The 23,623-nt window shown below is 43.0% G+C and overlaps 1 protein-coding gene across 6 annotated transcripts in view; it reads left to right on the forward strand.

Annotated features, from left to right (window-relative positions):
* nhsa (Nance-Horan syndrome a (congenital cataracts and dental anomalies)) overlaps window positions 1-23,623 on the forward strand; it is a 59,313-nt gene that overhangs the window by 20,493 nt on the left and 15,197 nt on the right. The window contains exon 1 of one of the 6 annotated variants that reach the window (XM_051376757.1): window positions 10,414-10,532. The exons of 4 other annotated variants lie outside the window; for them this stretch is intronic. Coding sequence is in view for 1 of the 2 variants with exons in the window: in XM_051376754.1 (XP_051232714.1) it covers window positions 20,558-20,594 (37 nt within the window). In the remaining variant the exon portion in view is untranslated. Of the gene's footprint in view, window positions 1-10,413; window positions 10,533-20,417; window positions 20,595-23,623 lie in introns of those variants that run through there. One more of the 6 variants, XM_051376754.1, reaches the window with a different exon arrangement.

The raw sequence follows: 23,623 nt of genomic DNA on the forward strand, positions 1-23,623 counted from the left end.
TTCACAAGATAAAAGCTCATTTAATGGGAGGGCTCGGTGGTCACGCATAACTGAGTGGCGGCTGCTGAGTCTGGGGTCTTTCACATGTGGAGAAAGGACATCTTTTACTCACCCATCCCCACCCCCCCCCCCACGCACACACACGCACTTATACTCACACCATATTCACATTTCTTCCTCTACTACTTTTGAAGGGAGCCTAATCCCCGGGTTTGGTAGATCCTTTCTTAAATCACCCTCTCCTCGGAGTCTGCAGAGACGCTCTGTAGCTGCCACTTCTTTAAACCAAGACAGGAGTTAAAGATTATATGGAAAATTTCAAGTCACTCGGCCTCATTTTGACCACACAAAGCCAGGTTGTGGCCAACCATAAAAGTTTTATAGATTTTAGAATAGAGATGGAAATTGATAAGAATTTTATGATTCTAGTAACATAAATACTGCTTCTCCGTCCAATTATTTATCAATCAGTATTGATTCCGTATTAATTTATCTGTGAAAAACCCTACACACTTTCAGAATCAACATTAACAGTTTTATAATCTTGGAGTCTGAACACTGTGTAGAAGCAGTGAAGAAAAAAAGGCATCACTGTTTTGTAATGTGCTACTGTCAGAAAAACACTGATAGAAAGAATAATTGATAAGCTCAGTGGCATACGATTGTAATCAGGTCTCAACTGGAATCGGTACTCAATTCCCATCCCTAGAAACACCAGTAATATTCGGAAACATCTTTTTACACAACATGTGCTTAAATTTCAGGAATGCCATGTATCTGACATGAGTCACATGCGTGCCTTTTTCCTCCTCTGCTTCTTAACTTTGTTCAGACTCAGAGATAAAACACACGCTTTGATGGTGACAACCTGTGTAAGCCTTCTCCACACAGTTGATAAGGAATCATTAAGGGAATTGATAAAGAATCTGTCCGATAAGCAGAATCGTTAATGGCATTGGCATCAATTTCCACCATTACCCATATTTCATGGATGCACTGAGATGTTCCAGTTGCAGCTATATGAGTGTATCTGACACGTGATCAAGTTGGTGACATTAGTTTGAGAGAGTACGATTTGAATAGAAGGGCGTGGAACACATTGCAGAGAAACTAGGACAAAAACTGTAATGTGATACGTACAGATGAGTTTAAACACTAGATTTCACAGTGGATAAACACTCAATAGGATCCAAGTAGACGTTAGCAATCATATTGAGCTGGAAGGTCAGTCAAAATTACAGCTGTCCGATAAAAAACACTCATTTTGAGAAATTAAGGTGGGTGTAATTGTACCCAGATTCCCCTAGCTGCTACTTTAGAGAACCTGCCTTTAGTTTAGTCTATAAGGTTGCTCTCTCAGACAAGTTGCAGGAGATTTCATGAGGGAGAGGAGAGAGGGAAACTCCGGTCGGGATCCACGTGATACTTGGACCAGAGCAAGTAAATCCTCAGAGCTGTGTTGCCAGGCAAGTTGAGCTAAAGCTGCCTGCTTGTATTTATACTGGCCCAGTATTTGTGCTGAGAGAGGCAGATAATGATTCTGTAAGTACAGATAGACTGAAACATGAACACCAACGATAGCCTTTGCTGTAAAGATTTGCTTTGGAAGAGAGAAAAACTCTTTGCTAGACGGAGAAATATGAGAGAAATGTGCTGATTCACAGTGTTTTCACTTGAGATATGATCTGTTTGTGGTGCTTTACTGTGTGTGTGTGTTTGTCCTTCAGTACGTGCAGGCAGGGTAGCAGTGAGAGTGCTCGTGTGATGTGCTACTGTAGCGGCTGTTTACTTAACAAATTACATCCCTAAATGGGGAAGGGCAATGAAAGGAGGAGACAATGAAATCATCTTGCTTGGTTGGCTTCAGTATTGAGGTCGGCTCTGTTTTGAGCAAGCCTCGTCCCCCCCACCCCCCGCTCCCCCACACACCCCACAGCCGAGGGTCGAGGAGCCCTGAGCACACACACGGTAACAATGCAGAGCAACGCCATTGGCTAACAGACCACGCACTTCTGGCCAATAGCAGCAGCGTGCAGAGATGATACAGTATTTGTACCCCAGAGAGCGTGATTACCTATTCAGAGTGTGTTTTATTTGAACTTGTGTAAAGCAGGAGTCATGCAGCTTTTGAGTCTGCAACTGAAAACCTGCAGTCTAATCTTGGTTTTGCTGCTTTCAAATCTAATCAATGTGGTCATGTTAAAATAACCAATCAAACACTGATTTTGGTTTTCCTGTCAGTAAAATGGGCTTTTAAGTGCAGGAAACTTAATCTTAGACCATTCATCTGTTGGAGGCAATCAATCAGCTGATAATGAACCGTCAGCTCGTTATTGATAACCTGCTGACATTGCAGTGAGATCAGAAGACGAGCTGTCGTTTGGTTGTTTAAACTCCGCTGTACATCTGGGCTGATGTCATGTGAGTTTTACTCCGGCTCCTGGTTACATAATGTGAGCGTGTCAGGCAGGGCAGGGCCCGCGGTGACTTCATAGTCTCTTGGCAGAGCGTGTCCACTACTGAGGTACTTTCTGGGAAGTTGAAAGTGTGTTTGAAACATGAGAGCTGCTGAGAATGGCCAGCACAAGCTTGTTGAGAAAATATCCCCTAATTGATGAACATAAACCTAATCCGTTTCTTCAGTAACCTCATAGTGTTCAAGAATTCTGCTTTACAACTTAGAAACAGAGCGAGGCGCGCTTGAAGACTTTTAGCCTTTAGCCTGGGGGTAATTCAAATGTGAGTGCCTTGTCCGTGTAAAGTTCACATGAAAACCATCAAATGCCAGTGGAGGTAATGTTCTGCCCTCCTGGGAGGCAGCCAAATGTGATAAAATCTGTTATATCAGCTGGGATCAGTGTATAGTCTGGTTCAGCAATAATGTAGAAAAAGAGGGGTTCCATTGCATTTGGTGTCATAAAGTAAAAGTAAAATGTAATATAGTGTTTTTTTCCATGTACTAGCCTATTCACTAGCTGTATATATATTTGAGATGGTGCCTCCATAAAAACCACTTGCTGAGCTGCCTGCATAGTTATTGTTTACATATTTTGCACTCCTCTATGTTAACACAAAACTAAACAATATTTTACCACACACATGGACTCCAAGCTGCCATTTTGGCATAAAAAGTAATTGGAAGAAACCTGGAGGCGAAAAGTTGATCCGGTGTAACAGCATTTCAAGGTCTGACAGCACTAATGAGGTTTGAGAGGGCGTCCGTTCGTACGATAGTCTTCATTATGTGAACACGCAGGTGCACCCAGACACATAAACACACACATGTTAAATATCCTGCAGGTATTATTCCGTGAAGCTGGAGCAGACTTTGGCAAGAATTCCCTGGAAATAACAGGATATCATTTACCAGCATCTTGCTGCACAAACCCCACACGTACCATATGAAAACATAGTGTACTGCATCGTAACTGTGCACATACAGCGGCCCACAGGCCAGCATATTAAGTTTCATTATATAGTCAATCCATAAGGACCATTTCTCTCTCAGACCATGTTCAGCTCTGCCATTTGCATACACAGGGACACACAAGCAGATATTTGTTTGGTATGATCCGGTTTTAAATTTGAATGTTTTTCCACCAGATTACATAAAGGTGCATACACATACCACATAGCTAATAATAAATATACAAGATACAGCTCATGACAACGTGCCCTTTTTAGTTATTTTCTCAAAAGGAGGACAAATGAGTGTCCGGCTTAAACCTGCGCCTGCAGCCGGACAGGGCATTTAAAAGCCGGACAAATGGCCACCCTACCCACTGGATGCATACATAAATGCAACATGGCTTTCCAATTGTAAACACTGTCTGTGCAAAATAAGAGAACAACTTCAACTTTCATTGTATTAATACTGAAAAGAGCGCTAAACGCTAGCTAAGCGCTAGCTTTGGTTAATGTGTTTAATTGTATTATGCACCTGAAGGAGTGCTAATGTAAATTCTAAGCCAATTGTTAGTTTGGTTAAGGAACAGCTCATAGCAGGGTTAAATATTTAAGGTGCATTGCACTTTTATTTTGTGTTAATATTAAAATCATTCAGCTTTAAATTGTTGGCTTGTTAGCCACGGTTAGCAACCATCCAGTCTAGTAGTAGTAGTTGTTGTTGTTATACGTCATCTAGCGCGCGCCGGTAAACGTCCCATGCTGCGTTCATGCAGGCTCGGAAATGCTGAAGCCTACAGAACAAACATCGGTTATAAAATTCCGATACCGATAATTCCCGATATTACATTTTTTTGTGAATATTGGCCGATAATATCGGAGGGCCGATATTATCGGACATCCTTAAAAGGAAGCAAGCACTTTGGAGGTTTTCAGGCCTTTAACAACTATTTCCGATGTGGTTGTCACCGGGCCTTTACTCGTTTTAATCTAAGTGTTGGATGGAAACATTTCACATGTAATACTGCTGATCCAGACGATCGGAAAGTCACAGAGTAAACGTTTGAATGCTATTTTGGGGATTTCTTTATTGATTATTATCTTAAATGTATTGTGAGACAGATAAAGTGTTACCCGTACTAAAGCAGTCACTGTAAAATGATGGGGTTGTGTGTTGACATGTGGATGTGTTTTGAAAGTACACGGTGCAACAGGACACAGTGATTGTGTGATTGTGCTGGTTCCTGGCTGCAGCACTGTCCCAGTGTTGTATCTGTTCCAGTAACAACTGGAATAGTCTGTGATCAAAAAGATCAATGGGGAGAGGTCAGATCTTTGTTTCCCTGGCCGGACGTGGACCAGCGTGGATAAAACAGAAACCATCTGGGAAAAGGCTTACATCAACACAGTTCAACCTGAACCACAACCCACTCAGAGGGTAAACTTTGCTCATCCCTGCCTCAGAGAGAGACCATTTGTTGCCTCGCGGTCTCTGTTGTTTATAAAACTGCCCGTCTCCGAAGGCTTTCAGAGCTGAACTTCTTGAACGATGTCGAAAGGGAGAATAGCTCAATGTTGTGACATGGCTTCTAGCAGCCTTGTGGCCTCCCTTCAGTCAGGGTTTGCCCTTTGGCTGGGCTTGTACTGCAGAAATCTGCGGTTAGACTGCTGCTGAGCAACGCAGGCTCTGCCCAGTCGGCGTTAAATCCAGAGCCAAGGAATTCATTATAACACAGCGTGTGTTTTACGAGAATTCAGCTGTTTGTCAACAGAATGCTGTGCGGTTGAGAGATGTAAATTTGCAGTGGCCTAAGTGGTGGTTTACACGTTTGGGCTAATGTGCGAACGGTACACAAAGCCACCTCACATTCAGCCACGAGGAGTCAGAGGGGTCAGACGAGTGTGGCGACTTTCTTGGAGCACAAAGATAATGCGGAGCAGAGCTTAAGAAGTTGGAGAAAGTAATGAAGAAATTCCACTCTCCCTGCTGATCCTTCCAGTTCTCTGCCTTTTGTAGATGCCCTCCTTCCCCTTTTACTGGCCCCCCTGTGCCTAGTTTATCCTAATGCCCGTGTTATGGGAAGGGACAGGCAGTACTCCTGGGAGCGTCCACCAAGCCCCGGCTCATGTAAAGGCGTGCTCTGAGTGGACCTGAGTGTTTTCTATATAAGGTAAAAAAGAAAAAAGCCTCAGATCACGAAGAGAGAGGCAGCAACTGATCAGCAGATGAAAGAAAAATGAAACATAAACACGAGTCCTGACGCCAACCTTTGATGTGCACATCCACAGATCCTCTGCTGCCCGCTGCCTTTTCTGTGCATGAGGGATCATGCATCGGATGACCTCTGGAGAGAGGAAACACTACAAAACCCCCTCTCACTAAGAGCAGCTTCCATTTTTCTTACCCCCTTAACACACAGTTGGGGACATTTCATTCACACACACACACACACACACACAATCTCCCTTCTTCTTTATTGGTCCCTTTGAGATCTGGCTGTCCAATGAAATTTGGCTTAATGAGCCAGCTCTCAGATAACAACTATCATCTCCATGGTGACAAGTTCACTTGTTAAGGCAAGCTGTCTTTTTCTTTCCTTTTAACTTGAGAGTAGTCGCACAGTAATGCTGTACTGTGCTGAGTAATTAACAAATTTAACAAACAATCTCTAGCTAGATAGAGTTATCTTTAAATGATTGTCAGGCTTTAAAGCTGCTACAAATAATAGTTCTGTTTTGATATATTAACAATAGAAGGTTGTTCACGGTAACATTGCTCTGCTCTGAACCAGGCCATACAACAGTGATAACAATTATGTATATGTATATAATTAATTAATGGAAGTAGCAGGGTCCCGTTCTATGGCTAATAAATTACAGTACCAGGTATTGGTATCAGAATATGTCAGCTTTTTGTTAAGAGGTTGGTCTGCTGCCCTGAAGTGGCCAAAAAATCTAAAAACTCTTCTTTAAATCAGCTAATGGCTTTACTTAAATACCACTCAAACTACAATCATGGTGTTTATTTGAGGGTAATGGGGCATAAAGTGAGTGGATGAGAAAGGACTTTCCACAGCAACGGACGGATTTAGAAATGGATGCTGCCTGTCCTTGAGCTGGCGAGGCCTTATAGTGTGATCAGTACATGCTAAAGGAAACGTCCTTCCCAATGAGGAAGGCAGACGTGTCCTTCAGACATACAGTTATTATTAGATGGAGCTCAAATTGTCAGAGCCGTAAACAAAAGGCACAGGAACATCTAACTCCAAATGTAACACTAACCCTATGGGAATAACTGCCTCTAGAAACTCTATATGCTCTCTCTATAAAGCTGCTCAGATAGGGTTCACTGCTTTGGGAGGACTCGACTCTCAGGCTTCCGGGCGACTTCTGATATTTAGGCAGGCAGGGCGGCCAGGATGCCAGGGGCCATGTTAAAAAGATACCCAGTTGTTTGTCGGGGGGGGTTCAGTTTCTCTGTATGACAGACCGGACTGACAGCGTCATTCTCAGACACCCGAGGCCTCAATGGATCCAAAGTTGCTGCCTCAGCAGCTTCGTGGAAATGCCTACAGCTGAAACGTGTAATTGCAGTAGAGCGTTGGGTGCTCAGTAACGGGAGCTTCCATTCTGATATGATTTGTAGATTTGATGGTGGTCTGTGAAGCATTTATGGCTCTACACCCACCTCTGATACATATGAGAAGTATTTACCACAGCTTGAAGCTGGCAGGTTCCTCGAGGGCGGACATTTATCCGTCATTCACCTTTTCATTTCTGTGTAAACTTACTATCAGCCATTAATCAATGTGACCCACCTTATTAGAGAAACACACAGTAGTTTAATTGTTCTTTCTGGTTATATCTTGCTTAACATTCGGCAGTGTGATTCATCTTCCTAAGTATAGTTTCTTGTGTGATTAATTGTGGTTTTATTGTTTACATTTAAAGTGTCATTAAGCTTGGTCTCAAATACTTCTAACATACTTGAGCTCAGGCTGAAATTTCTATGTAAAAGCTGATCACTGATTGCTGTGATGGTATACCCCTACATAACCCAAAATAACGAGTGCATGTCCCAAATGGAAGCTGTGGCCCTGAACGTATTTACTGTCCTCACTGAGAAATAAGAGTACAGTGTGTTATATCCAGTATCATAGTCTGAAAATGTGCACGTCTGTCTGTTTCCGTGTTATCAGCGATGCTGGTATGCTGAAGTGCAGAAGGTCAGGTTGAGGCTCACCTACACACACACACACACACACACACACACACCCCTCTCTGTTGGACACGCCCTCCCAAACCACTATATGCTGCAAGAGCTGTTTGTTCAGCTGGAGAGGGGATCCTCCTCTTCTTTCAGTGGAGGAGTAGGAAAGTTAAATTCCATAGTTTCAGTGAATCCTCTCCGGGGTCCGGGCCACCGATAGCAACAACATACAGCAAACAGATGTTGTATTTTTCAGCCCTGATTTGGTCTTTGGGGTTGGGACCTCGGGAGCGATGCAGAGCAGATTTAAGGGCTTGTGTGTTTTTATTACTTGGCTGCAGCTCCCACAGGTGCTTTAGGGGAAAGAGCCCAACTTGCTTGTTATGATTATGGCCCTACTCTTCCTGAAAGTGAGCCTGTTTTTTCTTCTTTCTTTTTTTTTGTTTTGGTTGTGTTTTTGGTCAAGCTGAGAGACCCTGTGTAAAATTACAGGAAATATACTGAAGTGTTCCCAGTGTGAGCCCTGAGAGACTCCAGAATCAGTGATAACAGCTCAGCCTCTCTCGGGGTCATTTATTATCTTTATTACACACACTCTGCTTCACAACTTGGTTTTAGTTTGAATTTCTGTGTTGTTGCTGGAAAATGTAATTGTATAGCTCAGCATTTGCGCTGACTTTGCAGACCTGTGAGTGAATATAAGTTGAAATTTGTTCTCTGAGCTTGGCGGGTCTAGCCTCAGTCTGCCTCTGACTGCAATCTGTTGAGAAAAGCCATCTGGTGGAACTGGGACTCCGTTAGAAACAGCTTGACTGGATGAAGATAACTTTTCCCTTCACCACCTCTGCTGTGCGCCGGTGGTCTCGTGTATGCAACCACCCAAACTGACTGGAGAGCACACACCCAAAGCTCTGGGCAGGGAAAGAAAACAGTCTTCAATCCACATCTTACATATTTCATAAATAAAGACATAACCGTTTAGCACTAAAACATGGTGGATGATGGTTGCACTAGCAGAACAAATTCTTTGCAAAGTGGTTAGCAGCATTGTAAATTACTTCAGAGTAATTTGCCATTAGCCTCAGGCTGATGATTGATGTGTGTTTGCATGTGCAGGCTATTTAATTTCCTCTGGTGACATTGTCAGGTGAGCAGCTTGTAGGTTTTATAAAGTGCTTTAGAATTATGTTTGCCTGTTTCTTAATGTTTGCTTTGGTAAGCGGTCTGTTTTCTTATGTCACTCAAGTTGACTTTTACACTGATCTGTAAGTATTTTCATTCACATCCATCTTTCATGTTTATTTCTTCAAAGAGCAGACCACATTCAAACACTGCTGTATATTTCCTCTATTTGTCCTCTGTTAAATGACTTTTGCTAAGGCCTTTGACATTTGAGTTTGGGGGGTCTGGGGGCTGAAGAGGAACATGCTTTTGGCGCCCAAAACAGCAATGGTCCAATCATAGTTGAGCAACTGTACACACAGTAGGTCTGAAGAGATTTGGATTCCTCCTCATGTTGAAGCATGGGGTGATTATTGTGCTGATTATTATTTATCATACTTAAAAACTGGCTTAGTAAAATGAGGACAAACTAGCTCTACACTCCAATACAATAACAATACTGTTTCTTTATTTTTTTAATGTCTTTTACATTAATCATCAACCAACAAGGATGTAGATTTTTTTGCGTGTGTTTAGGTTCAGTGTTGGGGTGGGGCTTAACTACTGGTCTATTGGAGTTACAAAATAAACATTCTCTCTTCCCTGTGATTGTTCTTTAATCAGCCCCCTAAAACGCTAGCAATAATAATATAATAATAGTAGTACTCGCTCCTTAAAGCCAGTGCACTGTGAGATATTTGGTGAAACTGTATAGTTTTTTACTCCCTTTATATGCCGGAGATGTCCTCCTCTGTCAGGCAAAGAGGGAGAAGATTGGCCTACATTCTCGTGGGCTCTGACTTGCGTAAAACTGTCACCACATACCCAACCGAGTGTGGCAAGGATGCCATGTCGTTGGCTGCACCCACCAATTTTACATCATGACATAACAACAGGACCCATCATTACCAAAATGCTGCTACTGCAATTTACTGGTGGGTACAGTTGTTGAGTTGAGTCAGGTCATAAGAGGCAAAGGGACATGGCTCCTCAGAAAAGACAGCAACAGAAAAGCGTAACGGAAGGACAGCTGGTAGATTGTAGAGAAAAACCCTGACAAAATACCAAATTCAGAGGGCATAGCTGCTCTTTAACTACAGTTTCATAGCCACAAAGAATATTTGCTCTTTCAGCTTGACGGCGCTGTCCCTCACAGCATTATAGCCAGCGACCGTCCTGATTTCAATGCTTATTGGCATCCAGTCCTCAGGCCAGCCATTCATGAAGCACTTAATGACAGAGCACTCCAGGGGCAGCAGGCTCTTCAGGAGTCAGGCCTACTTTCTTTGTCTTGCCTTTACCAAAGACCATTTCTTTATTTTTCCCCACAAACTCCCTCAGGATAGAGCCGCATTCAGAGCGAGGCTGCCGACACGTGAGCTGTGCTCCGTCAGAGGCCTGAGTCTGGCATCTGTAAAGTCGTGTCAAAGAGAAACACTCCAGGGAACACGCATGTGGAGAGATAAGAGTGAGGTGAAGATGTTTGGTTCCTGTTCGGGGACAGTCTCACAACATACGGTGGATGATAAGATTTTCTCGGAGGAGCTGTAAAGCAAAATACTTCCTGATGTAATGAAAAACAACCCTTGCTACTTTCCAGCTAGTGTTCTCTCCAGAGCAAGCTGGGGAAAAAAACACAGTATTAAATTATAACAAGATGTTTTTCTGCTGCAATCAACTATTAATGTGTTTTCTTTCTTGCTTTCTTTTTCATGTCCCCCATGACTTCCTGCTGCTTTCTGCTGATGATCAATAGGTAAGTACCAGTTGAATTTATACTTGGAGTACATCTGGAACCAATCTATGTCTGTAAATTCAAACAAATAACTGTATTTTTTATTTTTGTACATTTGGTAGTTAGTTTTCCCAGTGTTGTTCAGACCACATCTGCAGGGAACTCATGGTTCACTGCGGGGCTATGCTTGAGTTTTCTTTCCCACAGTGGAGCTATGATGAGCTGTGAAAGAGCACACCCTCTCTTGAGGACATGTCATGCTTATGTGCCCATTTCCATGGAGACACCTAGTTTAAAGTAATACACACAATGGTGTCCTTCTTGTCATTTTGCTGGCATGAGTTCCTACGAGGAGTCAGCATGGTGCTAACACCCCAGCGGTGATTCGCTCAGTTTACACACTCTGGCTTATTGATGCTTTCTGCACCGCTGTGCTAACGAGTACACACACAGCTCCATGTTTCAGGCTCGTTCTGTGGACAGACTAGTTCACACACACACACACACACACACTGGCATTTACACAGCAGGTCACCACTTTAGCAGAATCATCTCCAACAGTGTATGTTTGAATAGTATTCCGATGTTGTGCTGACTCAGGGAGGCTAACAATAGAAAGGTACGTGTGGTGCACTCGCAGTGTGTCCTGGAAGGAAGGAGAGGTGGTCACACTGATTTCAACCAGCTGTTTCCTGGTATGTTTGTATCCCTGCAGTGACATACTTGCCCCTTGTGGACCTTTGTGTAAAACCTCCCAAGACCAATTGAATGTATTTTTCTGTTGGTGGTATATTCTCTCCCCAAATGATGCCAGCTCAAACTTCTCATGGACAGCGTGTGGGTTTGGGGGCTATTTGGGTGTGGTGTTGGAAGCCCCCAGGAACTGGTATGGCCTGATCCTCTCCATTGTTTCCACTCAAAGGGTTGCTGGGCTCTCTCCCTGCCAGCTATTGGTTTATGTTGAACCAACCAGGCCTTCGGTTTATTCTCTCTCTGAGCTGAATCCCGTCAGGCAGAGATATGTGAGGGATGGCCAAGGCTCAGCTCAGCTCGGCCCTGCCAGTGCAGCCTAATGCCACTCCCTCCTAATGACTTTCCCACAGACACACACAGGTCACGCGTTGAAGCTGACCTCAGTCTGACCATATTTGTCAGTTAAAAAGAGGTTTCCATTGCAATCGTCCGGCCCAAATTCTTCCCTCGTTGTCTCTTTCCAAACCACACCTTCCCCCATGTCTGCGTTCTGGGTTTCCTTTTCCCCCTCGTTGTGTTTCTCTCCCTTCACAGTCTGTCTGTTCTGCTTATTGTGCTCCATGTGAGCGGTGAGTGATGCCAGTAAACGGGTGAAACCAGAGTCTGAGGCTCACACAACCCAGTGTTTACACAGGAAACTGTGTGGAGAAAACCTTCTGCGATTAAGCTGCTCAGACACTTATATAACAGTCTGCATATTCGTGTGTACCTTGAGCCAGGTTACAAAGCCATTGTCCAAATGTGTGAGGTTTCTCCTCACCGTGATACTCTGCACTTACACCTGCACCCCTGCATTTACACACATGTACACATGTCCTGGTAACTCAGTCGGTTAACTGTTTCCGTAACCTCTGTGGCTCTGTTTGTGACCCAAGACAGGAGTGCCATACAGACTTTTACCCTCTGACCCCTCAGCCTGCCACACGCTGAATAACAAGTTGATGAATGAGCGGCTGCACTAAACACTGGACGTGCTTCTGCCGTGGAGAGCTGGTTTTTGTTTACGAGGTTGATGATGGCAAGCACAATACGGCGGGTGTACCTCAAAGTCAGGTCGGTCAGTCAGTCCGCACTGCTGTGAATGAAGTCTGAAAATGTGTTAGCACAGACAGGCCTTTTATTCATGTCCCCGCCCCACCCTCATGTGGTCAAAACAGAGACAACTTTAATTTCTGCAGTATGCTATTCTCTCTGTGTGCTAGACAGAGGCTTAGCCAAATGATATATTTATTGGATCCTGAGACACACAGCACCTCTGCTAATGTCTGCATAAATGATTGAATATTATAAACTATTTACTTATTTATTAGTCTTAGTGCAACCTCACACTTCAAAGACCGTCTTCTACTAACTACATTGATAGCGAGATGAGATGTGTCTACATTAATCCTATTCAGGACTTTTTGGAATGTCACTGTAGGAAAAGCACAGGCGGGAATAATAAAATGAATGACGGCTGAATTCCATTCAGCTGCTTCAGTTTCAGGCTCATGGTATTGTGCACGCTGGCTCACTGTCACTTACTGTTAATATTATAAATAGAGTAGAGCCAGTAATACCTGTGCTTCTACACTTTGACTGCTGCCAGCGAGGGAATGTCCACATGTCCCTAGTTTGTGATTGTGAATTTATTTCTTTTCATTTCTCTAACAGCTTGTTAGTAAGCATTTAAATGGGCTTTAATTTATTCGTCTGATGAAAAAGACAGGCATAAAATCAAATACATCTCCATGTCTTGTGTCGTGCACATGGTGTTGTTTTGAAATTACATAACGTTTGCATTATAGAGCCAACATGATGCACACTCTATTATTCGAGTGACATGCAGGAACAAAAAGCTCTACGAAGCGTGTTGGTCTGGCAGAGAAACAGGCTGATGAAAGATTAATCTCCTTTGCTGTTCTTTTCTTATTTTTCTTGGCTTTGTACCGTATGGAAAGGTAAATTCACTCCTGGGCCGCTCATCCTGTCTGGCCACAGAGAAAACACTTTTGTTTCACCTTTTTAAGTGAAGCCATATTCCCGTAAGCACTCTGGCTCATGTTGACAGATCTGACCATGCAAAGGCTGCTCAAATTACTTTTCCCCTTGTTCTGACTTCAAGGTTTTTCATTAGATTCTGCCTCGTGGTTAACACTCCCTTACTTCCAGTAAAGCCAGGAACTCTCTCTCTCTTTTTTACACTCCTACCAGCAGTTCCCGCCTTGCTTGAGGTGCCTGCGAGATGGGAGCGTAGACTGAACAAAAGCAGGAGGTCAAAGGGCACCCATTTTCATTTGTGAGACTAATAGGCCAGGTGTACCTGGAGGGTACGGAAACCCGGAGAGCCTTTTCAGCAGGGACCAGCCCAGACACACCCCTTCCTCCTCTGCTGAGGCTGGGCATAAGTGTGTGCGAGTACTTCAAAGGTCTAGCTAGAACAGGGACCCGGGCCAAGCTCAGCGGGAGAGCCATTACAGCCCAATAGGAGTCAGCTGTGACCTCAAAGACCGTTAAATGATGTGATATGAGAGGGTGTGCTGCAGCCTCCTGGAGGCCTATAGCGGATCAGGAGGACAGAGCTGTAAAATGAACTCCGTGCTGATTTAAGGGGTGAAGGAATTTTAAGTGTACTTAGGAGGATAGGCTGTTTCTTTCTTTTCTTTTTTTTTGTTACAGTTTTTTGTTCTGTTTTTCCTATATGTGCTGCGTTAACAACCCCTAAAGGGCTGCTTTTCTAGTGATTATTAATGTCAGGGAGGAGTTTCTTCTCCTAGTACATTTTTGAGGGCAATAATTACAAAAAAGCATTGTTTTTGTTTTTAGTCATCATAAACAGGCAGTTATTATCACCAAAATGTAAAAAAACAAAACAAGAGATGGGGTTGTTTTTATCTTTAAGCATTTAAAATGTCTGTACCATTTACTGTGATAAAGGAGAGGGCAAGTGGAGTGAATGAGCTGGTGATTTACTTCAGTGTTTACTGATGTGAGCTGACCTCCCAGTCTGTGTGCAGACCTAATAATGAGGTGTCTAGAGGTCAAGAGGTAAAAGGTTGCTGAATGCGGGCCCTGACCCCTGCTGACCCCGCTGAGTGCACACGTAAAAGGACAGAAAAATGAAATGACCGTCCCTGTGAGCCGGGTGTTGCTCTCATTCACAGTTTTTGTCATGCCATGGCTTTGCTTTATTATTGCTCAGCAGCTGTGAGTGGGTGCTGGTAAACAAGAGGTCAGGTTGTGTTGAGTGGACAGGGTGACAAACGTGCAGTACTGACAGACAAGCAGAGAGTTTATTTAGAAGTGAAGTGGGTATGAAATTTCTTTCTAGATCTGATTACAGTAAACTCCAGTTGATTTCATTTCTAGGGACCGAGCCAGTGACAACTGGAAGGTCCCTATTGTTTTTGCTCAGTTTATTATTATTATTAGCACCTTTCACTGCGTTTTTGACCCTCTGAACGTAAACTTTGCGTGAATTTTATTTGGCAAAGTTGTCAGGCCTGGCGAAAGATTTTATATTCTATGGGTCGCGTTCGGGTTGGCCACTAGGTGGCGCTACTATTAAGAAAAGTTTGATAGGCTAATAACTCCCTCATCGTTTGTCTAACATTCAAAAACCTTATATCCACGCGTTCGGTGAATGGAGGGAGTGAATCTCCCTATATAGGCCACGCAAAAAAAGTAATTTAAAGCATTTTGATGTATCAAAAAATAAGCTCATTATAAACTGGTGCCTGTAGCTCACATACCAAAAATCGTGTTTGTTGTGTTTGTAGCGCCCCCTACAGAATTTTAAAAAAGCAGCCCCGGTACCATGTTTCACCGATTTGTATGAAACTTGGTGGGCATGTGTAACCTGCAGAGACGTACAAAAAAGCCTCTTGGACCCATGCCCCAAAATCCACAGGAAGTCTGCAATTTTCACTATTTTGTGGTCATTTTCACTGTATGTTGAATGGTGTGTCCGTGGCGTGCCGTCAAAGTTGGCCATTTTGAAGTCCGTGGTCATTTTCAGTGAATTTTAACCTTGTATTTGAACGAACTCCTCCTCGGGAATTTATCGGATCTGCTTCAAAATTGGTCAGTACAGTCAAAACATGTTGCTGAATGAACGCTGTTCATTTTGTGACTGTACGTTAAAGGGCGTGTCCGTGGTGTGTCGTCTTTTAACTAACTCCTCCTACAGGTTTTATCGGATCTACTTCAAAACTGGTCAGTACAGTCAAAAAATTTTGCTGAATGAACTCTCTTCTTTTTGTGACTGTACGTTGAAGGGCGTGTCCGTGGCGTGCCGTCAAAGTTGGCCGTTTTGAATTCCGTGGTATTGTATTTGAACGAACAAACTCCTAGGGAACTTATCAGATCTGTTTCAAAATTAGTCAGTACAGTCAAAAAATGTTGTTCATTAGAATTTGTGCAATTTGTGACTGTACGTTGAGGGGCGTGTCTGTAGCGTGACATCAAAGTTAGCCAGGATCAATCGAATGTCAAACTGTGATGCCATTTCCAGCAGTTTGCAGTGATTTTCAAATTCGACCCCTGCAATCTAGACACATTGGTGATCACAAGTTAATCAAATATTTACTGTGCGTCAAACTGTGTGTCTGTGGCAAGGGGCTGAATTTCCACCTTTCGCAGTGAAGAGTCTCTCTATGAAAGCGTAAGTCTTTTGAAGTTCCTGAAACGTGTGACAATGTAGAGCGGTATCCCTCAGCTTCCGGCGATGAAGGCTTGGGCATGGGGTGACGTAGCGTGGCGCCCAAGTTGCGTGGAGGGCGAGGTCCCGCCCAACGCTGCTTGCAGCTTTAATTTGTTTTGTATTTTTCACCCAGCTAATAAGTGTAAATCAAGATTTTATTACAGTTAACTGGGAATTACAGTGGAAACTCCACTTTTCCCATTTAAGCTGTTCAGTGTGACTGATGATTAATTGCATTGCGCAACTGCAAGAAAGAACTTCATCCTCCCTGAATGCGGGAGGCTGATCCTGCACTGCTTCGTTCTGCTGTTAACTGCTTGTAGAGCTGAAACGATTGGTCAATTCATTGTTTTGAGTCATTTATTAAGAAGAAATGTCCAAATTCTCTGTTTTCACCTTCTGCAATGTGAATATTTTGTGGTTCCTATAGTCCTCTATGACAGTAAACTGAATATCTTTTGGTTTGAGAAACAATGATGAACATTTTTCATCATTTTCTGACATTTAATGAACCAAACAACTTATCAATGAATCAAGAAAATGTCGTTAGATTAATCAATAGTGAAAATAGTCTTTGCAGCTCGAGATTAATGGTCTCAGTCAATAATAATATCAAGCATTTATAAGTTCCAGCTGTTCTATTGTGATGATTTGCTGTCCTTTTTTGTCGTACATCATCACAAACTGGAGATATTTGGCTTTTGGACTTTGGACAAAATTCTTGGGGTCTGAGAAAATGTGGTGGCCATTTGTTCACAGTTGATTCACATGTTGCACATTAAATGATTCATTGATTAACCATCGTTAGGTGCAGCTCTAACTGTTGGTGTGACCTCTACCAGCTCTGGGAATAAATGAATAACACAGTAAAAGTTGTTTTAACAGCAGAGTTAGCTTTCAGAACTGTCGTTAGTAGTGTGTGGACATAATCCTTCAATTATTAGATTATAACAATAATTTTTTGTAATCGCTTTCTAAGAAGCAATAATTGATTTTATGGTCCCTAGGGGGCAGTGAAACGAGCTGTGAACACAACATTGACATATTGTAACCTCATAAAGTTGCTGTGGTGACTGTGTTAGCTAACATGTACCTATTACACATCCAGTAGACAGAGAGCAACATCAGCATTAATTAGGAGTTGTGTGTGTGTGGACACACTCTCTTTTAGCTCTGTTGTTTCCAACAAACTCCCGAGGGAAATATCTGGCTCTTTAGCCGCTAAATGCTCCAATGTTGTTCAGCAGCCAGTTGCTAACTTAATCTCTCTGCCATTTGGTGCCAGTCAGGTAGCATACAGTGGGTTTATCAGAGCTTTTTTACTAGAAACAGTTAAACAAAAACGATGAGCCGAAAGACACTAAGATACTCTCTGGAGCTGAAGGGAACTGAAGTTGGAAATGATCATTTGTGGGTTTGTCACTATAAACAACTACTTTAAAATTTTAGCATAGTAATTTGATTTATTATTAATTTAAAAATAATAGTTACTGCAGCTTTAAATATGTTGTGAATCAGGCACCAGTAGGTTTATGTTCGTATGCTTTACTTTCCAAATCTGCTTTCACTTTTTGTTCCTCCAGACCACCCTTTGTCCCCAATCCTATTTATTATATGTGCAAACGCTTGTCCTTTGCTCAGAACATGACCATGTTAATGTCACATAAATGTGTTCTGACGCTATAACAAAATTGCCCGCTCATTACTGTGCTATAAAACACACACCACAAACTCTTATGAACTTCCCATGTGCTGTTAAATCTTTACAAAGGAAATGTTTCCGAGCATGTCAGACATTTTAACCGTCGCTTAACACATCCCTCTTCTTTCCTAAACCTCCAGAATCTGGACTCTCTCGCGCGCTCTCTCTCGGTAGAGTGAGAGATCTTCTCGTCTGGCATCGTGCCGACCCTGCAATATGTACCACTCTGGAGGTTTCAAAATGGAAAGTATTTCAAAGTCACCACAGCCTGCTGTTGGACTTTGTAGTGGTAATATGAAGCAGCTGAGAAAACAGGCCTCAGTCGAACACGCAGCTCCTCTTCTACAGCTTTTGGTGATCTCCAGGAGGATTTCAGTGTCAGGAAATGTCCCATGTGCGTGGTTTCAGATATTATCCAAGATAATTCTTAGTCAGAGTTGTTCAAGTGCCATGTGTGTGTTTAGGAAATGGATAAACATTAGAAATGTTATAGCTCTGTTAGGGAGTGTGTCACAGGAGTGAAGCTTTGAGGTTCTTAGTGATGTGGGTTTGAGTTCTTTATCCTGTTACTGAAATATTTTTTTTGTCTTGCTGTTTGTATGGAGGCCTTTGTGTTGATACATTTCCATGTTACGGTTCAGATACTGTACTGAATATTATTAGTGTTACAAGCCTAAGTCTATCTTATTATTTGCCAACAGCAAAACATAGTGTTTACTGAGATGTAATGCATTTGTTTATTATCCTTTATAATGGAAAACTGTGATATCTGATGGGATTCCCCCACTCCTTCCTCCCACCACACAAGCACACAGACAGTTTGGCGGTCTAGGCGCTGATCCAGAATCTGAGCGTGAAGCGTCTCCTGAAGCAGAAGTATGATTTAATTTCACCACCAGACGGGTTTTCGTGTGTGGGCTTGCGGCACTGCCAACGCGTGCTGATGTTGTGACCTCAAGTCAGGAAATACAAGTAGACTTTAGAGCACTGCAATTAAACAATTCCTCACACCTACACACACACACACACACACACACACACTCTTCCTGCTGCGCTGATGTCATCTTCTCATATAAGTTTCACTGTGTTGAATTAAAGAATAAATTAAACAGACGCAGTTTACAGGACTATAAATAGAACTGGCTGTTTTAACGGGGGGGTATTTTTCACTTCTCAACCAGGTATTTAAATGACTGGTGTTGGGGAACAGTAAAGCACTTCAGGAAGCCAACCAGTGGTTTGATTACAGCTTAGCAGCCCTTTGCTGTGGTACCTGCAGGCAGCTGAGAGCAGCATCAGCCTGCAACAATGGCTCATTTAGCCCCCCTGTAGGCCTCCTGGTTCCCAGCATCACATTCCAAGCAGAGGTCACTGGCCCCACCTGCTGTCCCACATCAAAGCTCCAGGTGAGGTGATGGAGAGCCCGTTTGAAAAAAGGTGTGGTGGCATAAACGTGCAGTTTATAGGAAGTAAGAGAGAAGATTAATCACTGATTGAGGTTAGTGCTGCAGTTTAGCAAGAAGATTGTGGGTAGGGCTGAAACAATTCCTTGAGAAAGTCGAGTTTTACCAGAAATTATGGATCCAAAGTCTTCATTTAATCCACATATCTATATACAGCCATACAGCACACTGTGTTTTGCACAGATGATACCTGTCACACATTTTGGAAGAGCGAAGAGTGAGTCAAATCAGATAATGCTACTGGTTGCATTATGGGAAATGTAGGATCCAGACTGGCTGAAATAAATCTCTCACATGTATTAATAAGGTATCATGTTATTTTTTTGTCAGATAGAAACAAAATTTACATTTAAACACAATTTTGTGCAACACAATATTCCAGTTTGTTCTAGCTCATTTCAGCAACTTGTTGCAACAAGTTGTTGCAGTTGCTCCATTCGGGGTTTCCTTTAGCGGAGCATCTCAGCAGGTCTGCAGGCTTTATCCCCATCTCTCCCCTGAATATAAACAATCTTGTGCCCCACCTGCTGCCACCAGCAGCAACATCACCATCAGCTGGGAGGATGTGGGCTCAGAACGGATTACCGGGGAGACGGGTATTATTCTGTGCATACTGGCAGTGGGACTCTACTCTTTGTGTTTTACTAATCAGACCTCAGAGGGGACTTTCTCCAGCAGCTGACCGTCGACACTCAGCAGCATTGTGTTTTCTGTAATGAGCCAGGTTGTCTTCAGTGACAGCAAGCAGAGTTCAGGTCTTTGATTTTTGGCAACACGATAAGATGCGGTTAATTCTCCTAACATTTTGATGAGTATCTATTTACATGTTGTTTCTTGCCCGATTCAGGTGAGCAGCATTTATTTGTTAATTTTTCTGTTGCACTGCAGTGTGTACTGAAATGTATCTACATGTTAATGTGAAATTATGCTTTTAGATTTAGTCCATTGAATATTTTGTCGTCTTTGATATGCAGCACAATACTGGTCTTGAATTAGTCAGAGTATATTTACCCAAAAATTAAATGACAATTGCACACTAGGACTTAAACACAATAATATTGGAGTCATGGATTCAAGTATCCAGCATTCTGTGCATCCTTTGGCATTCCTCTACACCCTCCATGATCCTCCATTGTGGCTTGAGCGGTCAGTGTTGTTTCAGTGGTGTGGATTAACACTCCTACTCTCCTGTAGCACACCATAAACAGATTAGTGGTAGCCCAAGTTGGGGCCTGGCTGGACCATCTGTACCCAGCGCTGGGTGGGGAAGGGGACATGGGGGAGGAGTGTGAGCAGATGTTCCAGTGGAGCTGTAGGTCAGTAGAGCCGAGGGACGTTGCCGTAAAGACATGAGGGACACTGGGTTTGTGTTGAGGTGACTGAGGGAGACACACTGACTGATTTAATGTCTTGCTGACGCTCAGAGTTAAAACCACACAGCTCTGTCATGGCTCTAGGATGCTGTCTTGCACTCACTTCCCAAGGTACTGTATAATTTACTGGGGCTTTAATTGAACTGCATGTACCTCCCATTTCATTTTGCTCTGCATGCATAACTTGCCACCCCGACCACAGCGGTTAGACAAACATGTCTGCACTTTGTTTGAGCGTTGTGACACGATGTAAGAGATGATGAGATGAAAGTGTTCTTCTCCTCAGCTTGCGTTAGAGGCACTGACTCGGTTGTTTTGCTTGGTTAGCTTAAGCTCTTGTTACAGAGTGTGAACACAAACCAACTGTAGGGAAGCCCTACATGCTATGACACCCAGTTGTTGATGCATTGTCTGTTCAGTAGGAAAGTTTGAGGCCAAAACATCACATTTTTGTTCCTTCTTAATGAAAAGAAACATATTTTTTGCATTTTTTGTGCAAACTTTCTTGAATTTACTCACAGAGCTGACTGAGCACAATCCACGCTCACCTGTCTTCCTGCTCGATGAAGCTCTGAGAAAAGTGTTTCTTATCTGAGTGTGACCTAATGATGGACATCTGCGGCTCTGTTTTCCCAGGCCATTGGCAAATTGTAGGTGTGTGAGAGTGTGGGTGTAAGGGGGTTGGCTTGGCTCCTGTCTGGGCCAATGCTGAGTAAATTACAAGGCAGAGGCAGTCTGAAGATGCAGGCTTTCATCCCCCCTTCTCCTGGCCTGCAGGCCTGCTGGCAGGGTGATAGCAGTGAGGTTATTGGGGGATGATCACGCTGCAGATCAAGAGGAGGAGGAGAGATTGATAGGCTGTGTCAGGGGGCAGATGATATACTGCTTGATTTCACCTTTCCGAGGAAGTTCACAAGATGATTCTTAGTGAAAACGGATAAGGAAGGAAAAAGGATAAAGACTATGTTAGAGGTTTTGTTAAAGGTCTTGTTTTTCTTCTCACCTGACGCCATGTGGCTCATTTGGCTCAGTGCAGCCACGTTGAAGATCACTCAGCCTGGATGTGAGAGAAACAGAAAGCTGCCAGGAGGTCAATGGGATGACTGAAGGCTGATGTGTTTTCTTTGGCCCTATTTGGGGTAACAGCTGACCACGGCTCTCCCATTAAAGGGTTTCCCCATATGGACCTCATGTCTCCATGAAAACCTCTATAAAGGCCTCTCACGCACACTCTCACTGAACTAAAAGTCACAGGTTTCACTGAGCAGTGTGAGAGGACGTACTGATGTGTCTTTAAGCTGGAGGAAGACAAAAACAGGGAAAGTTAAATGGAGTCAAACTCTGAGAGCACAGTCTGTGTCCTAGTTGTTGTTATTGTTGTCAAATGGGTTTTTAGTTTGCTGGAGACACTGAGGGTGTCAACAGTTCATGTCTCAGCAGGGCGGCAGGGAGGGGAGAGGATGACAAACAGTGTCAGAGGGCTCGCATCTTCCAACACATCACTGGTTACTCACTTATCTCACCACAGCTCACTGCAGGAGTGCATCACAGTTTGCCGTGCTGTTTCAAGTTGGAAATATTGTGTTGCATAGTTAATTGCTACACACATATGTGAATATGTGAAAAGATGTGAATCACACGCTATAGTCAGCAGATCTCAGGTCTCATATATCTTTTGGAAGAATGGTGTTACAGACATGGAGAATGTACGCTAAAGATAATATATGTTAACAATATACGATATTAAAGTAATACCAGTAGTTTGACGTTTTGGGAAATGTGCTTATTCGCTTCCTTACCAGGAGTAGATTGATACTGCTGTCATTGTTTTTTTTGTCATAATGCACCAGTTAGCCAAGAGGCTATTTTTCATTTTATTCCCTGCAGATTTAAAAAAGTCAGAGTAAAAGATTGAATTTGGATCATTTATTAGCATGTGTAACAATAATAAAAAGGGGGGGAGCTTTCTTGTTTAGATTTAGATAAAAAGATTCTGTCTGGGAGCTAAATATGTAGCTATAGCCAGGAGACTGTTAGCTAAACTTAGCTTAGCCTAAAGACTGGAAGCAGGGGGAAACAGTTAGCTTGGCTCTGTCCAGAAATATGCCTTCAAACACCTCAAAAATAATAATTATGATGTACTTGAAATATTTTTGAAAAAGTTAAAGCAACAACAAGGAACTTTCATTTTGTGTTGATTCTGGCGGCCCCTGTGGTCAAAAGCGATTCTACAACTTCGTTTCATTGATTTCAAGGGGAATCTGACTGAATCCGACAGGGTGACAGGCATTGGGAATAACCATATAGAAATAGCCAGTCTTCTTGCTGATGGTCTTTGTTTGTGTAGGTCATTTAGAAGCATCAGTATTAAACTGAGTCTGTTTCATAACCAGTTAAAAAAAACCTTGTAGTACATTTAATGATGACATGATCATATAATTACAAATCTATTCCACAGGAAATCAATAAACATGAAGATGGAATTGTTGCCCAGCCCTATTCACAACCCCAGCTGTAGTAAAACAGTTTCAGTATGAAGCAGCCAGAAAGGCAGCGCTGCTACACACACACACACACACACACACACACACACACACACACACACACACACACACACACACATAGATCTACTCTGTGAGGAGTTCACCTCCAGCATCTACAGCTGAGCAGCAGACAGAACACAGAGCTTGTTTTCAGGTCAACAGGGTCACCACAGAGGGCTTTTAGATCACTCTGGGGTGTTTTATGGAAAACCTCAAGTTGTCTCTGGGTAACAGACAAACATCCTGCCTCTCCTGGGGACTGCATGCACGGCACCATTCACAGCCGTCGTGCTGCTAGAACATCACTTTACATATGGATCAATGTGATAAGCAGCAGGCTGAGCTTCTGATGCTGCACTCAGTCTTCCTGACCTTTGGTAGCTGTGATCAGCAGTTGAACTACATCTTTTTTGAGTGAAACAGACAAAAGTTAGCTTCGGGCTGAACTACAAAGCAAACTTAGAGCGTGCTCAGCCAAAACTGCCTTCTAGCAGACTGCCAGGTCAAGGACAAGCCCAGAAATGTCCGCCAGGTAGGGGAAGACTGACAGATGTGTTTGTGTCTGGAGTTTGGAGTGTTAATCCTCCAGATTTTCTT

The sequence above is a fragment of the Dicentrarchus labrax genome, unplaced genomic scaffold (genome assembly GCF_905237075.1).
Source record: "Dicentrarchus labrax unplaced genomic scaffold, dlabrax2021, whole genome shotgun sequence".
In the NCBI taxonomy this organism is placed as follows: Eukaryota; Metazoa; Chordata; class Actinopteri; family Moronidae; genus Dicentrarchus; species Dicentrarchus labrax.